Source organism: Triturus cristatus, chromosome 6, assembly GCF_964204655.1.
Source record: "Triturus cristatus chromosome 6, aTriCri1.1, whole genome shotgun sequence".
Taxonomy (NCBI): domain Eukaryota; kingdom Metazoa; phylum Chordata; class Amphibia; order Caudata; family Salamandridae; genus Triturus; species Triturus cristatus.
The window spans coordinates 1440774439-1440787198 of record NC_140589.1 but is presented as its reverse complement, the minus strand read 5'-3'; the positions used below and the strand labels follow the sequence as shown (position 1 = coordinate 1440787198).

The window sequence follows — 12760 nt, the reverse complement described above, 5'->3', positions numbered from 1 at the left end:
TGGTGGTTTTCATGACCGAGCCAACGAGTTTTCACATTTCAACACCTGCCTTCTGTCTGCCTGCGTTCTCCCTGGTCCACAAAAAGCAGTCCAAACAGGTGTGGGCTCCCACAGTGATTCTGATTGGCTGCCAGCAGTTACTCAGAATGGTCCTAATGCAGGGGCATATTCTGATGCATTTGAAAGGTGACCAATCGGATTCTGATAGACCCATTCTGACAGGCTGTTTATATCAAATCTGAGCACCCCTTCTTTGAACTGCCTCATCTGCCCACAAATTGCACACAGGATGGTCTTCTTGAATAAGTCAACCAATTGTTGTGATATTACCGCCTGCAGTTAGCTTTTTGTTTTCAGCTCTTTCTAGGTGGAAGTGGATTCCCAAATATGGTGGAATCTCACTGGAATTCGCTCCTGCTTAACTTGAACAAAAATGATGAAATTACACCCAACCCTAGTTAGAGGCTGCATAATACTAAGTACATTTTCACCTAAAGATTTGTGGGAGTGCCACAAGTTTAGCTAGCAGAATAGATACAGAGGCTTGGTCCCACAGTGTCTTTAGTTCCAGTTGGTCCTACCAAATGGTGAAGGAAAACAACTTAAAGGGCTATCATCAACAAGTAGCCCAAGACTCCAGGCAGCTATTTTGAATATTTAAATGTAGAGTACACATGCACATGTCTGTGTTCACGACCATTTCAAACAGACTCACCTTCACACCACAAGAGTGGACATTCCAAGTTAATAGGTCACAAATGTTTAATGCTATTTTAAATATTACAATCATCTCATCTTTATATTTAAACTGTACACATTATATTGAAAACAAATGAAAAATGTATGTACAAGTAAAAGGAATACCTGAAAGTAAAATTTAACTTCAAATGGTAGCTTTTAGGGATTAAAAAACACAAACTAAGGGACTGATGAGTTTGAATGCTCAGAGCTCAAGACAGTTGGTGTAAAGAAGTCACCACAGCGAAATATAATACATAAAAAAGCTTTTGTAGCCATTCTGATTGAAAGTCATTTTTCATGTCTTATCATTATTGCTCTAACACTCGTTTGTCCATCATTTCTTGAACAGTCTGAGTGATATTGACTGGGCAAAGAAAAACGGGTAAAAAGAGGGAAGACATATGTTTTGAGGTCTCCTTCACCAGCCATTTCATCAACTTTTTGCCACACCCATCAGGCTGAACAAGCATCATGGCACTTTTGCATGTCGCCATTTTAAAATTTTCATTTCCTGTAAGCGTACTTGACAATGTGCAAACGATTCTGGAACCAGTCTATTTCTGACGCTTCCTTTCCATGACGTCTCAAGGAACACAATATCAGCTGTCTTATTTCTTAATTTCCATGGAGATGCAACCAAGGTAGGTGCTTTGAGTACTCAACGACATGCTCACTTTCCCTCATCACCTTCTGTGGAGAGAGACAAAGGGACATGAGGCTTGTCATAACCAAACGACTGGCTCACCACATTTCTGGAAGGATTCTCTGATGTCTTAAGGTCAAAATGAGTCAAATTAGGTGTTGGGTTTCCAGTACAAGTTTCTACTTCCGCTGTACTATTGTCGGACTGAAAATATTTATCTTTTACGCTGCTGCCTGATGAAAGGTCGGGCGCAGCATATCCTTCGGACTGTTCTTCGTACTCGTGTGAGACTGAAGGGTTTGAAGTTTCAATTAAATTTTGGGAAATATCCTTCTCCGTTAGCAATTCTGTTGGCTCAGGTGGTAGTTTCGGGTAGTTGGCAATAAGAGGCGCTCGTTCGACCACAGATACTGGGAAAACCTGCTCTGAATTACTTGGACTTTCACACCCGCCTGTAGAAGTGCCTGTTTTTCGACCCAATAAAGCCTGAAAAAAATTAAAACATAACTGAATGACTAAAAGTTATTAATTGTACGTTTTAACAAAAAAATTAAAGCCTGCTATTAGGAAAAGAACATAACGTGCAAATAAATTCGGTGCAAAGAGGACCATGCAAAATACAGCACCCATTCAAAGTGCAATCGTGCCTAAGTATAGGTATGGAATTCCAATGTAAACCTTTATTCTTTACGGACTGACACAAACATGCAAGATTCTATCACAGGCTGGGCGTTACATCAACAGGCTTTCACATTTAGAGCAATAACCTTTATATACTATGGTAGGACCATTATTCATGAACCTTCACCTTTTTTCCTCCTTCTAGATTGGTATTTTCCTCCTGCATCTTTAAAAAAATAATTTTTATTGAGTATTTAACATGTCTTCAGCGCAATGCAAACGTGACAAGTTTACTTATGAAGCAGAGTGTAATGCAAAAAAAAAAGCCCTCCTCCCTTCCGAGCCTCGCAGCCCATGGGTAGACTCAACTTCTACATGGGCAGGGCTCAAGTCGGGGGTACACGCAGGTACACGGCGTCCCCCCACTCTTTTCACAGGGTGGACGCCGTCCCCTTGCCAAGAAGGTGGGCCCCACAGAAATAAGCTGAACGTGTTCCGGTGTAATCTTCAGACACTGGGACAGTTCAGCACATGACGTCATGAGGTCATTTGCATATTGTCAGTCCCCCCACTTCTTTTTATAGGACTTGTGCCCTGCACATGAGGGAAAATGCAAAGTATAGGATGACAAAATCACCAATGAAGAAAAAGAGGGGCAACAGGGTCAGCAAAGACTTGAGAGCGTTAATTTCTTGGAGAAGAGTGGCAAGCGACCCGGAGGATGGAAGGCTGCAGCAAAACCAGCGGGAGGGAGTACGGAGATCGTTTAACCTGAAAGGTTACAAAGTGAGGCCAAACATCCCACACGGTAGGGCAGGCCATCTCCATCTCTGGGAGGCACAACTGGGTGTGTGACAAGCTTATGCAGTGTAAAGGTTTCAGAGGGGCTCAGTATCATCCTTAATGAGCTCAAGAAACGCTTGCAGCAAGGTATCCCAGTACACCGTGATCAGCTGTTTGCGAAGTCCCTTCTTTTCCTCAGAATGGAGGGCCGGCCTGAGCCCAGCGTCTAAGCTCGATCCTCCAGGACACAAGTGTCGGCGGTAGGGAGGACTTCCACTGCTTTGCAAAAGCTCGCTTGGCCAAAATGAAAGCAAGGTCAATGAAGTTTGTGGAGAACTTTTTGGTTTTTGGGCCTGGGACAAATGCAAAGGAGGCAGCCACACAAGTCATCAACACCGATATGTTTCATGATCGGTTATATGTCCTTCTGCACTCCGGACCAGAATGGACGGAGGGATGGGCAAGACCAAAACATATGGAGCATGTCAGCCGGGGAGTGATGGCATCTAGGGCAGGAGTATGGGGTTACTGGGGAGATGCAGTGGTCTGTGAGAGGTAAGATATGCTCTATAAAGTAGGAAAAATTGAATACATTTTAATTTGGCTTTGCCAGCTTTGTGTGTGGTATTCTCAGATGTTCTGCCACTCACTGTTGTGAAAAAGTTGGCCAGTATTTTACTCCCACTGCTCCCATGGCAGGAGAAGAGTCACTTAGCATTTTTAGGGACAGCTCTCTACAGCCAGGTGACGAGCCTCCAGCCGTTTCCAACAGCATGCCAAAAATTGAAGGATAGCATTTAATTTGGGTTATGCTTGTTTTATGTCTCACAGCTCCATTATGCCCCCATAGGTGACAAAGATACACCCGCTGTAGACTAAACCACGCCATCAAACCCTGGAAAGTTAGGAGAGCACTTGCTGAGAACGTCGCCCACCGTTTCTATGACCACCTCCAACCAAGGTGCAAGGTCTCTCGCAGTGGGAGTCCCCCTGACGAGTTAGTAGTCCCAAAAGAGGTATCGCCTGAGCACACGGCTGTGGCTGTTTAGAATGGGTGATAGCTCTCTTAAGACAGCTAACAGCCGTCTGCAACAGCAAAGGAGGCCTCCACTGGGATCTGGGACCAAAAAAGAGAGCGTGAAGAAGTGCACCATCCCAAATCCGGGCCCGAGATAGCCAGTTTCATAGAGGTGGTGTCCAGTCAGCCAGTAAGCTAACCGTAAAGCGTAGCTGCCAGACAGCAGGCCCGGAAATCGGGGGCTTCAAGCCCACCTTCCAATGTCCAAAGGCGGACCTTTGTCAATGCCACTCGCCTGTGACCAGGGCCGCAAGACAAGCAAGTTCCCCAACTATCCTAAATGGATAAACCAGAGCGAGATTGAGAAAGAAAAATAGAAGCCGCTGCAGCATCACCATCCTTTTCCTCCTGCATTATGTGAATTAAACTTACTTCTGGATCATTTTCTTGTATTTTCTTTTTTGACATCTCTAGAAATTGGCTCTACTACTGCTAGTGCAGTGTATACTATAGGTCTGAAGAGTGCTGTGGTGGAGTATGGACATAGAGATTGTGACTTCATCTCTTCATCACTCTATAACATGCTATTATGGCCTTCATAGAAATCCATTCACCACTGTAAGAGTTGGTAACAAATATGTAACCAAACAGGTGACCTTTGTGCTGCAACCAACATAATATAGAGCCATTTGTAGTTTATTTAAAGGGCTGTAAGGTGCACGTTGAAGGTTAATTAAAATATCAACATCCTTTAGTCCGTCTAATTTCAACCCCATAAGTCCATATGGTCTGTTCATTTTACCTTTCTCTCTTGCTCAAGTGGAGACAACATGCTTTCAGAACATGCTTTGGTGTGGAAAGTGAAGTTGTGATTAAGATACCTGTTGTATTATTTAATTACACTACTTTGTATATCCTCAAATAGAATGACCACACCTCACAGAGTATGAAAAGGCATAATAAAAACAACCACCAGATTGTACCCAAGACCATTGTGGACCGACATCGCTACCAAAAACCCAAGTGCATCATGGTAAAAGGACCCTTGGAGTTTCCTATGTTGTTTATTGTCACGAGTCCTTTTTCCTGGATTGTACTGTTGGCAAGTAACAGTGCTGGAATGGATTTTCAGCAACTAACCTAAATTGGGGGTTCTACCAATACTTACTAAACAACCACTCCATGGCATCTCGATCAATACGAGTTGAGCTCTACTCCTGGGGACCAAAATTGCATCAATTAAAATATATTCATTCTCAGCTGTTACTCATATGTCATACTGGGTTTTGATACAACTTGTCATTTGCAACTTCTTTTTCTCATCTTCTGGTGCCCCTTCCTGAAGCTCCTTTAATTCCTAAAAATGTTTGGCCTAAATTCAGCAAAAACGTCTCCTATATTTGCTTTAGCACTTTAATTTTCATATTGCATTTGCTCATCTGAGTTAATAAGTAGCAAATTTAAGAGCACAATATTTTCCTACCTCATCTGCATAGCTGTTTCTGAGGGCAACTACATGATTCCCTGACTTGTGAGCTGCACATTTAACAACAGAAAATGGTTTAGAGTCCTATATTGCTTCATGCAGATTTATAATGTAAGTTTCATTTTGAATAGGTGAACAGGCAGATGTCATAAAAACCCTTTGTGACCATAAGTGGCCAAATTGCTCACATGATGCTTCGACACCGTAACTGTGTATTCTACTATGCTGTCTGAGACTGTATGACATTATGCCACGTATGCTTATGATATTGTATCATGTTTCGTTGTTTATTTGATTGGTTGTGTAAAATCAATAAAAAACAGATATAAAAAAAAAAAAAAAAAAAAAAAGTGGCCAAAGTAATGGACCACACCAAAACCATACCGGCTGTCAGTGTAAACTGAAACATGCAATCCATCAGTTAAGCTGCAATTGATTCTGCAACTTGTGCTGATGTGACACCACACAAGTATGATGCTTCCACATTATTTGACATTGTTCAGAATGCGTACTCTGCTCTCAGTATATCCTGCTGGTCTCGCAGACCGGAAGCACCCACAAACAGAATCTGATAAACCTGTTCAAGTGGAACATCTTGAATATTTGGTATTGGCTTAGTACACAATTCAGTTACATCAATTCATTCAAAGTTACAATCCTCATTGTCACTACCTCGCTCTGCAACTGGCAAAAGCGTTGCGTGATTCCAGGTATTGTACCTTCAGACTGAAATAAGTAAGCTGCAAAAATGGTTTGCTCATACTTAGTACGACGACTGTCGAATTCGGAGTTAGTCAGTAAAATCTCAACTGAGTATGGAACTAACATAATAAGTGTGTAACCCATTACAGTCCCTTAACTCTGCTGAATTACCAGACAAACTGCAGTTACTGATTTCAGACAGCCAGAGAGGAGCACAGTGACAGGCCACTCTACCTCACCATGCTCTTTTTCATGGAGTATGGAGCAAGTATTGAATGATTTCTTTATAGGTGCCGGTCCGTGCTGCGCGGCCTTGCTTACTGCGTCCCACTCCCACCCTTCCACCACAAGGTCTTGCTTTCCCCACCCTCCCCCGCATTATCTTTCCATCCCACCCTTCTCTTGCTGTCTGTCCTTCTGGTGCCCCCATTCTGTACAACTCCCACATTACTGTTGGGGCTTGTTTCAGCTTCGTCCATGTCAAGAAGTCTGCAATAACAGCCCAGAGAGTTCCGAGACCCTTCTTTCTGGGGTTGAGCTGAGGTAGCACTTCACACGCTGACAAAACTGCATATCTCCTACTTTCCTGGGACATTTACTTCAACAGCAGAGCCTGCAGCTTGGACACTAGAACTACTCTTCATGTAGCTCAAGGGATACGCCCATTTGCTCCCCCGCATGCAGTGGAGTCTGACCCGATGCACTGCTGCTAACAGGGTCTGCTTGACCACCTGGTGCACAGGTGCGCTGAGACCAAGGACTCTGGCAGCTTCCTGCTCCACAACCTCAAGGATGCAGAGTGCTTGCAGATGCTGCTCACCCTGGCTTTCAACCCGGAGCCATTCGTGCTGCAAATAGGTGCTCAAGTAAAGAGCAAGTTTACTCCACATTTTTGCCCAGATAACCAACCCTCTGCCTTCTGCGGTGGTCTGCCAGAGCATTGGGTACGTGTCAGCCGAGGGTGAATCCAGGCACTGCTGTTATACTTCTACCAAGCTGCATTTGTTTCTCTGTGCCCTGTATGAGTCAGATTTTTCAATCATTCACCCCATTCCATTATTTTACTGTGTTCTCTATTTGCAGCTGCTTTTAACAAATGACATTGTATGTACGCACGTACATAGTTACTGTGAACTTCCTTTGAGGCTCACCAAGAACAGCATGTCATCACAAAGCATCAGTGCACATTTTGCTGTCTGCGACGTCAATATGAGAAATGAAAACATGACTGCTTTGGAAACAAAGATGGCCTCAGGGCCTAGTTTACAAAGCCTAGAAAAGCAATTAAAAACAGTGTAGAATTTTCGTTTAAGTGTAAAAATGTTCATAATGTTAAGTACACATTTTATTAAATTAAGATCCACTCTTAAACATGCAGCTTGCTTCGGTGCAAGTCCAAATTTTAAAAATATTTGCAAGAGGTTTGGAGTTCCATATAGGAATCCAGAATGAATATCCATTGGTTATAAATGTAATGCCACCTAAGCTGGTCTATACTAATTCCGTTATTTAGTTTTATGTACTATTTAATTACTTAGCAATTGGTTAAACTAAACCTGTAAATAAATACTTTATATAAAATTATGTTTTGTTTAATACGCATGTTATTGCCATGAATTATAAATATACTAATGATGAAATGCCCCTTTGCTACATATAATGCATTTTACTAAATAAAAAATAATGAATGACGCAAGTATGGATACTCTGGTATCTCTTTATGTCTGTGCACTTAGTTAAAGATGGGATGTGAAGTTCCCTATGTGCTCATACAAGTGTTAATCGGGACGTACAATGCCACCCTACAGGCAAGGTACACGTTTCCTGGTGTATTTAAAAGACACCAGTAGGCGATTCAGCCCCTTAATCAAATACCAATGGCAAACCTGAGACATTTGATATTAAGTTGGTGCCACATTTACCAGTAGCCTATATAATTATCCAAATATCCCCAAGAGGGTCCGAAATGGCAGTAAGTTAGGTTCTCAGGACCCAGATGCCGAAGTCTAGCAATGGAAGACAAGGGCAAAAATTAAACGTTGACACTCCTGCTGGAATTGAGCATATCTGTGTTCAGATGTCCCCAGTACTGCAATTAAAGGCCACCACTAAACTTGGTATTTCCCCTTCAAGCAAGAAAAGGGTCAACCTGCTGAGGAGTGCCTCTGTGTCAGAGGCAATTGTAAAGCTGAAATCATAAGAGTCTACTATAAAATCTTCATGATAAGACAAGGACACAGCAGTTGTGAATGGGAATCCACTTGACTGCAAATACAGAACATTGCTGTGATGTTGTCAGACAGAAAAAACAATGTATCTGCCGAAAAAAGGGCAAAAAAAAAAAACAAAGTCAGAAACTAGACTTCAGCTCCACAAAGTGTATATGGCACGAGGGCCACAATCTGCAAACTCTTGGACAGCCCAGAGTTGCAACAAAATAGTATTCTGTGGAATATGGACACCACTGGTTACATGGTCAAAATTGAAAATGGAGTTGGCTCCATGATGTTGCAATCCCGGGCCAACCACTGAGCACTCATCAGTATCGCCTGAGCGATGGGATCCCGAACAACTTACAGGTACTAATGCAGTGCTAGATGCTGTTTTGTCCACTGCCTCACCAGCTTTGCCATATAGTCTATCAGACCACAAACTGATTTGTCTTAATCAAAATAAAATGAGTCGCACAAATAGCAGAGGCAAGGCCATTCTGACTTTTAATAAATGACAGAGGGATTTAGTTGATAGAGACAGTGCTTGCGGTGAAGAATTCTTTTGCGTAGAATGAAAGATCCGTCACTCTAACCTGCATCACTACCATTTTGTCTATGTGACTGTGAGCCAAACTGAGAAACATCAGGACAGTCTGCTTGAGAGCTATCCTTCCATATCTTGCTCATATAGCTGCCACAATTGTAATGGCAACTGCTAGGCCTTGGTGCAAAGAAAGAATTGGTAAACGTGTCCAGTTAAAATCAGGTTGCATAGGGAGCACACATTTATATAAGGTGCTTGAGGGCAAGGGTTCATCCAAAGCATCATACCCTTCAACATTCTAGTAAGAAATCATGGTATGAGACCATGCACTTGAACATCCTACAGACTTGGAGAATTAGGGCCAGGAAACATATCCATGTCCACTTTCAGGGGAATCACCTTTAGTATAGTGGATAGTGGCAGTATTTTGTACAATTAGTATTGGTAACAACGGAGGCATGGACTAAACAGTTGCAGGAACAATAGTAATGAAGGAGAGCGTACGAATGCTTAATCTGGTCACTATGACCTCTGGAAAAAGGGAGGCCAGAGGCAATGGAGGGATGAAGGCTGGCTAAGGATAGTGCTAAAGTGCCTTTGGAGACAGGAGTGCAGAGGGTTGGGTACTGTCCTTGGTCTGAAACCAAATGAAGTGCAGAGACAGATAATTCTGTCATATATTCTTTCCTGTAAGAGTAGAGCTCCTGGGACCCGCAGTTGAGTCAATTGAGGATATCACGGAGGATTTCCCCCAAACCCTCAACCAAATTGAAGGGAAAATTACCCTTCTATCAACACTTGAGAGGTCCTCCCTGATCAGTTCAAGAGAGGCTGCACCAAAGGCTTGATAAAAGTACTCTGAACACTAAGCATCACCACCCCTGCCTCAGAAACTGAAGGAGCCAAAGGTACAGAGGACCTCCTAGCTATGTTCTTGAGTCTCAGAACAGTTCAAGAAGTGTCTCTTGTGTGGTCTGGCTGCTGCATCACACAAATTATGTGCTTAGTGTATGGGCAGCATTATGAACCAAATACATGTACTCTGGTTTCTTTAGGCTTATGGGTCTCGCCTGTCATTGACTTTCTCTGTACCTCTTAATGATTCCCAGTATTTGTACTTTAACCGGATGCTCCAGAACCAGTTATACAAAGCTTAGCTCTAGATGGTATCTCAGCACATATCCTGGATCTGGACTTCGACAGAGGAGAACCAACCAGTACAAAGCTGAAGAGGATCATCTACGACTGTCAAGACAAAATGACTCCAAAAATAATACACCCTATTAGAGAGGCTGTCAAAACAAGGTGAAGAAGTTGAGCTTTTCGTTTTCTTTTCCACTTTCAAGTGAACTTCTGATGACTCAGCAGGATCACTAAACCAAGGAGACATCCATTACTGAAAAACCTACGAGAAAGTTAATCACAGACTCAGCAGTTAGGTCATCTCAGGGCCGTTGCACACCAAGTACACACAAAGAGAGCCAGCCTCAACGAACATTAAGAAAATCTCAATTTGGTCAGCTGAATTGGGATTTAGTCAAAAATATGAAGGAGGGCTTAGTAGCTTTCCAGTATGGCAGGCCGCTTAAGATAGAAACTGCTGCTGTAGTTTAATCTAGGTAAAATTACTGCAGCAATACCCAGGATAATGTGAGAAAGAAAATACAGGATTTAAAATTAAAAGCAACACAAAAAGACTATCGATCCTATCAGGCAAAAGAGGTAAATTTAGCATCAATCGAAGATTTTAGGTCCCTTATAATTCCTAGATTTATGTAGGAAACAATGTATTTAACATCAGTTTTACTTAATTAACTTGAGTGACATTCCAATAGCACGACACGCCAATTCTAAAGGTATCCTGCAAATTTTGCTTGAAATGATTTACCACCACTACAAATGTTAGTATCCACAGGTCATAGCCCACTGTAATAACTTAAAAAAAATATATAGTTCAATAAAGAGAAGACAAACTTACCAAAGACTTGGGTAAGCTGATATTCCGTTCTTGTAGTACCTTGAAAACAAACCACACTGCCAAAATGGTCAATATGACAGCAAAAATGGAGAGGCCCAAGATCATTGCTAGCCGGTATGTTTGATCTAGGGTAAAAGAAACAGGGTGAACATTTAATACTGAGTTCAAAGTTACATTGTGCATCAGACATACATTCATTGACATCTCTGAGGTATCAGAATTATATATTACTGTTGGTAATGAACAAAGAAAATATGTGCATAGTTGATGAATACAATAGGTGTTAAAAAACAAATGTTGTTCATGAACCATTAGAGCATTTATATAAAGTAGGCCTGGGCGGCAAATTCCGTTCCGCTCGCGGAATTTGCGGAATTTGCGTAATTTCGCGTTCCGCGGAGAACGCGAAATTGCTCAAAAGTCTGCTTTCCGCGATTTCGCGAAATTTTTGCTTGTTCGCGTTCTCAAAATGCATGTTCGCGAGATATTTCTCCTCAAGCACGCAAACAGCAATTGCGAACCGGAAAAAAGCATCGCGAACAAGCAATTCCGCGTGTTCGCGGAATTTCTGCGTGTTCGCGGAGATTTTTTACCGTTTCGCGGAGATTTGCGTAACACAATTCCGCAAATTCCGCCCACCCCTAATATAAAGAGCCAAGATTTCTAGCTTGAAAACGTAATGGATTTCAAGATAAAAGCACGGAAAAATGCATACCTATTCACACAAAAAATATCAAACGTTTTGTGTTTGCTTTATTTTATTTAAATTAATTTTAAACCCGGAGTGACCTGCACAAGAAAACAATAGACCATCAATAAAAGAAATATACAGCACTTCAGAATAAAACCTATTCACAAACCTCTGTTAAGTAGACTGTGAGAAAATCTTGCAGACATATTGACATACGTCATTTATTTACATTATCTTTTTCAGATAATCCACCTGCACAATATGGTCAAACAGCCTTTTAACAATCCGTGGACACAATACCGAGGGTATAACTATGTTATAATAGGGCCTATACTGGGTATTCTCTGGGTCATTTCGACATGTGGTAATTCAGATATAGGTGGGCTTTCAGATGTTTTTTGGGACTTACATTTTAGACTTTATGTAAGGGAGTTCCAGAGAGCTGTTACGGCCCATGAGAAAGTCTAATCCAGTATTTGAAAGATATTGATTTTGTTTTTTTTAAATAGAACAACTTTATCGATTTTACAGTAAGACATAACAGCCTGGCTTTGAAATGACCTTGCACTGATGTTGATGCACAACAGCAGCTTGATCAAGCTGAGTGTTCTTTCAACATCAAGTGTCCATAATAATCTTTCTGCTATAGTTTGTGGAGCTCTAAAAAATGTTGGCAGCTCACCTTATTTTTAAGAAATGGAGAAACCATCTTCTGTAGAAAGCATGAGTGAGTACATAATGCTTCGGTCTATGAACTTGCAAGAATGGTTTTTCTACTGATAAATGAGTGAATTTTCATTAAGATAAACAAACTGAAAAAAACTGAAATTCATCCTGCCTATGCACAAATGTACCAATCTTTTTAAATATCTGCAAGGATTGCCCATGTGCTATTAGTATTTGATCTTCTCTGTACTCCAATTAACCTCTGCCAGTGTGTGCTGGTATGTAGTCTGCCTCCATGGCCGGCTTGTTTCCTCACATAGCCCACAGCGTGCCATCCAATCACACCATCAGACTTTTGGGGACACTGACGTCCTGTATATGCTCAGCTTTCCATTGTCATAAACCAATTCAAACTCATGTGCCACTTTGTGATTGTGGGGTGCTCTGAGCTGCCCCAATATTTTCAGCAATGTTGCATTTTGTAACTGCGAAACCCTGTTTGACAAATAGATTCTAGTAGCTTGCCTTTTCGTGAGCCCCAGCCCCTTCCAGGCACCAATACTGCAATATCTGCTTTTAGTTCTAATGGATGTCCCAGTACCATCAAATTTCCCTCTGTATTTTTTACCAGAATATCCAAATATGGGTAGGGCCATAGTATGTGGATTAAAGTC

The 12760-nt window shown here is 41.8% G+C and overlaps 1 protein-coding gene across 1 annotated transcript in view; it reads right to left on the bottom strand.

Moving 5' to 3' along the window:
- Positions 1-744: 744 nt before the first annotated feature.
- Positions 745-12760, bottom strand: part of IFNGR1 (interferon gamma receptor 1) — a 240652-nt gene continuing 228636 nt past the window's right edge. Inside the window, exons 6-7 of the mRNA XM_085612500.1 lie at positions 10730-10854; positions 745-1870 (exon numbers count right to left, since the gene is read on the bottom strand). Of these exons, the coding sequence (XP_085468626.1) occupies positions 1412-1870; positions 10730-10854 (584 nt within the window). The 3' untranslated portion in view covers positions 745-1411. The remainder of the gene's footprint in view (positions 1871-10729; positions 10855-12760) is intronic.